The sequence below is a fragment of the Oncorhynchus keta genome, unplaced genomic scaffold (genome assembly GCF_023373465.1).
Source record: "Oncorhynchus keta strain PuntledgeMale-10-30-2019 unplaced genomic scaffold, Oket_V2 Un_contig_27268_pilon_pilon, whole genome shotgun sequence".
In the NCBI taxonomy this organism is placed as follows: domain Eukaryota; kingdom Metazoa; phylum Chordata; class Actinopteri; order Salmoniformes; family Salmonidae; genus Oncorhynchus; species Oncorhynchus keta.
Genome location: NW_026285425.1, coordinates 1 through 4,634, shown reverse-complemented (window position 1 = coordinate 4,634; position 4,634 = coordinate 1). Strand labels below are relative to the sequence as shown.

General features: G+C 52.1%; 1 protein-coding gene across 1 annotated transcript; it reads right to left on the bottom strand.

The window, feature by feature from the left end:
• Positions 1-156: 156 nt before the first annotated feature.
• Positions 157-2,650, bottom strand: LOC127922825 (uncharacterized; the record flags this gene model as incomplete). The annotated part of the gene is made up of 3 exons (XM_052506695.1): positions 2,587-2,650; positions 1,732-2,391; positions 157-230 (listed from the first exon to the last, which is right to left on the bottom strand). Coding segments are annotated over exons 2-3 (689 nt in total), but the record flags the coding sequence as incomplete, so codon positions are not given.
• Between the last annotated feature and the right edge of the window lie 1,984 nt (positions 2,651-4,634).

Below are 4,634 nucleotides of genomic sequence, written 5' to 3'. Positions count from 1 at the left end.
AAGCTCCGCGCTGCCTGGAAACACTGGGGTTGTAGTCCTGGTAGATGGAGAAGCTCTGTCCTTGAAAGCTCAGAGTGGTATTGCGGGCTCGTCGGAAAATCTCCATCTTCTCATGGAAAAAGTGCATTAGAAGAATTATGTCACAGGGCCTCTCACCATCCCGGGGCTTTGGGCTCAGCGACCGGTGGAGTACGATCAATCAGGGGCTTCTCATCTAAGGCAAGAACATCCTTCAGCAGCCCAGAAACAAAATCCGTGGCGCGAGGCATTTACGCTGACTCTGGGACCGATACAAGTCTCATGTTATTGCAGCGAGAGAATCCCTCTAAACTCACACAGCTCTCCCTCGTCTTTTTCAGATCCGCAGCAAGGCGTTTCACGTCAACCTCCAGGGATGAAGTTCAATCGGAGACATTGGTAACCGAGGTCTCCAGTGCTGCAATCTTTGTAGTGTGCGACGCTGTTGTTGTTTTGAGTGATGTGATTGCTGGCACCGTCTCGTTCCGCAGGATGGTTAGAACTGCTTTTATTGAATCAGAAACCTCCTGTATTCGAGCCTCAATCGTAGAAACGACCTCCGTTTTCATTTCAACTATCTCAGAGCATAGTACTTTGATGGCCTTGAGAATGTTCATTTCAGTGCCGCCAGGCCAAGCCGCACCCCCGGGTAAAGTATGAGTCCCCGGGCCCTCAGACTCAGGAGAGGGTGGTGATGAGAGTGGGTCTTGTAGGCCGGGTTTTCTTAAAGTAATGTTTTTGGCCTTATGTTTCGTCGACATGCTGACATTCGGTAACAAAGTAGTCTTGGTTTTTACGACAAGGGATCACCAAAATAATATTTGAAAATAAATACGGTTCTGCTGCAAAATTCACATAAACTTTAAGAGGAGAAAATGGAAAACACGTCAGTCGCACATGGCGTCCCTCCAACCCCCTCCAACCCCTCCAACCCCTCCAACCCCCTCCAACCCCTTCCAACCCCCTCCAACCCCTCCAACCCCTTCCAACCCCCTCCAACCCCCTCCAACCCCCTCCAACCCCCTCCAACCCCCTCCAAAACAGTATGTTTTAATCAATTATTTGGTGACATGTTTCATGTAGTTTTATCTAAAAAGGATAACTTTTTGAGTGTTTCACAATTTTTATTTCTATGACATTTCGCAGAGGAGGATGGTCCTCCCCTTTCTCCTTTGAGGAGCCTCAACTGCTATGTTGGATCTCTTTGTCTTTCTTACTGTCGGTCCAAACCCTTCTCTCTATTCCTCTATTTCTCAGAGTGATATCTCTCTTCGTCTCTTTCTCATTTATCCTGCCTTCTCCTTGGTCCTTCAACAACAGAGGTATTTCCTCTGATTGCCAAGTGAGGATTGAGTGATTTAAGCCAATAATAGCCCTCCGTTATCAGGCCTTCTGATTGGATGTAATCAGCTCTAATATAGTACTGGATATACATTTACATTTACATTTAAGTCATTTAGCAGACGCTCTTGTCCAGAGCGACTTACAAATTGGTGCATACACCTTATGACAACCAGTGGAACAGCCACTTGCATCTAAATCTTGTTGGGGGGAGAAGGATTACCTACCCTTACTTACCCTATCCTAGGTATTCCTTGAAGAGGTGGGGTTTCAGGTGTCTCCGGAAGGTGGTGATTGACTCCGCTGTCCTGGCGTCGTGAGGGAGTTTGTTCCACCATTGGGGGCCAGAGCAGCGAACAGTTTTGACTGGGCTGAGCGGGAACTGTACTTCCTCAGTGGTAGGGAGGCGAGCAGGCCAGAGGTGGATGAACGCAGTGCCCTTGTTTGGGTGTAGGGCCTGATCAGAGCCTGGAGGTACTGAGGTGCCGTTCCCCTCACAGCTCCGTAGGCGAGCACCATGGTCTTGTAGCGGATGCGAGCTTCAACTGGAAGCCAGTGGAGAGAGCGGAGGAGCGGGGTGACGTGAGAGAACTTGGGAAGGTTGAACACCAGACGGGCTGCGGCGTTCTGGATGAGTTGTAGGGGTTTAATGGCACAGGCAGGGAGCCCAGCCAACAGCGAGTTGCAGTAATCAAGACGGGAGATGACAAGTGCCTGGATTAGGACCTGCGCCGCTTCCTGTGTGAGGCAGGGTCGTACTCTGCGGATGTTGTAGAGCATGAACCTACAGGAACGGGACACCGCCTTGATGTTAGTTGAGAACGTCAGTGTGTTGTCCAGGATCACGCCAAGGTTCTTAGCGCTCTGGGAGGAGGACACAATGGAGTTGTCAACCGTGATGGCGAGATCATGGAACGGGCAGTCCTTCCCCGGGAGGAAGAGGAGCTCCGTCTTGCTGAGGTTCAGCTTGAGGTGGTGATCCGTCATCCACACTGATATGTCTGCCAGACATGCAGAGATGCGATTCGCCACCTGGTCATCAGAAGGGGGAAAGGAGAAGATTAATTGTGTGTCGTCTGCATAGCAATGATAGGAGAGACCATGTGAGGTTATGACAGAGCCAAGTGACTTGGTGTATAGCGAGAATAAGAGAGGGCCTAGAACAGAGCCCTGGGGGACACCAGTGGTGAGAGCGCGTGGTGAGGAGACAGATTCTCGCCACGCCACCTGGTAGGAGCGACCTGTCAGGTAGGACGCAATCCAAGCGTGGGCCGCGCCGGAGATGCCCAACTCGGAGAGAGGGTGGAGAGGAGGATCTGATGGTTCACAGTGTCGAAGGCAGCCGATAGGTCTAGAAGGATGAGAGCAGAGGAGAGAGAGTTAGCTTTAGCAGTGCGGAGCGCCTCCGTGATACAGAGAAGAGCAGTCTCAGTTGAATGACTAGTCTTGAAACCTGACTGGTTTGGATCAAGAAGGTCATTCTGAGAGAGATAGCGGTAGAGCTGGCCAAGGACGGCACGCTCAAGAGTTTTGGAGAGAAAAGAGAGAAGGGATACTGGTCTGTAGTTGTTGACATCGGAGGGATCGAGTGTAGGTTTTTTCAGAAGGGGTGCAACTCTCGCTCTCTTGAAGACGGGAGGGACGTAGCCAGCGGTCAGGGATGAGTTGATGAGCGAGGTGAGGTAAGGGAGAAGGTCTCCGGAAATGGTCTGGAGAAGAGAGGAGGGGATAGGGTCAAGCGGGCAGGTTGTTGGGCGGCCGGCCGTCACAAGACGCGAGATTTCATCTGGAGAGAGAGGGGAGAAAGAGGTCAGAGCATAGGGTAGGGCAGTGTGAGCAGAACCAGCGGTGTCGTTTGACTTAGCAAACGAGGATCGGATGTCATCGACCTTCTTTTCAAAATGGTTGACGAAGTCATCTGCAGAGAGGGAGGAGGGAGGGGGGAGGATTCAGGAGGGAGGAGAAGGTGGCAAAGAGCTTCCTAGGGTTAGAGGCAGATGCTTGGAACTTAGAATGGTAGAAAGTGGCTTTAGCAGCAGAGACAGAGGAGGAACATGTAGAGAGGAGGGAGTGAAAGGATGCCAGGTCCGCAGGGAGGCGAGTTTTCCTCCATTTCCGCTCGGCTGCCCGGAGCCCTGTTCTGTGAGCTCGCAATGAGTCGTCGAGCCACGGAGGCGGGAGGGGAGGACCGAGCCGGCCTGGAGGATAGGGGACATAGGGAGTCAAAGGATGCAGTAAGGGAGGAGAGGAGGGTTGAGGAGGCAGAATCAGGAGATAGGTTGGAGAAAGTTTGAGCAGAGGGAAGAGAAGATAGGATGGAAGAGGAGAGAGTAGCGGGGAGAGAGAGCGAAGGTTGGGACGGCGCGATACCATCCGAGTAGGGGCAGTGTGGGAAGTGTTGGATGAGAGCGAGAGGGAAAAGGATACAAGGTAGTGGTCGGAGACTTGGAGGGGAGTTGCAATGAGGTTAGTGGAAGAACAGCATCTAGTAAAGATGAGGTCAAGCGTATTGCCTGCCTTGTGAGTAGGGGGAAGGTGAGAGGGTGAGGTCAAAAGAGGAGAGGAGTGGAAAGAAGGAGGCAGAGAGGAATGAGTCAAAGGTAGACGTGGGGAGGTTAAAGTCGCCCAGAACTGTGAGAGGTGAGCCGTCCTCAGGAAAGGAGCTTATCAAGGCATCAAGCTCATTGATGAACTCTCCAAGGGAACCTGGAGGGCGATAAATGATAAGGATGTTAAGCTTGAAAGGGCTGGTAACTGTGACAGCATGGAATTCAAAGGAGGCAATAGACAGATGGGTAAGGGGAGAAAGAGAGAAAGACCACTTGGGAGAGATGAGGATCCCGGTGCCACCACCCCGCTGACCAGAAGCTCTCGGGGTGTGCGAGAACACGTGGGCGGACGAGGAGAGAGCAGTAGGAGTAGCAGTGTTATCTGTGGTGATCCATGTTTCCGTCAGTGCCAAGAAGTCAAGGGACTGGAGGGAGGCATAGGCTGAGATGAACTCTGCCTTGTTGGCCGCAGATTGGCAGTTCCAGAGGCTACCGGAGACCTGGAACTCCACGTGGGTCGTACGCGCTGGGACCACCAGGTTAGGGTGGTCGCGGCCACGCGGTGTGGAGCGTTTGTATGGTCTGTGCAGAGAGGAGAGAACAGGGATAGACAGACACATAGTTGACAGGCTACAGAAAAGGCTACGCTAATGCAAGGAAATTGGAATGACAAGCGGACTACACGTCTCGAATGTTCAGAAAGTTAGGCTTACGTAGCAAGAATCT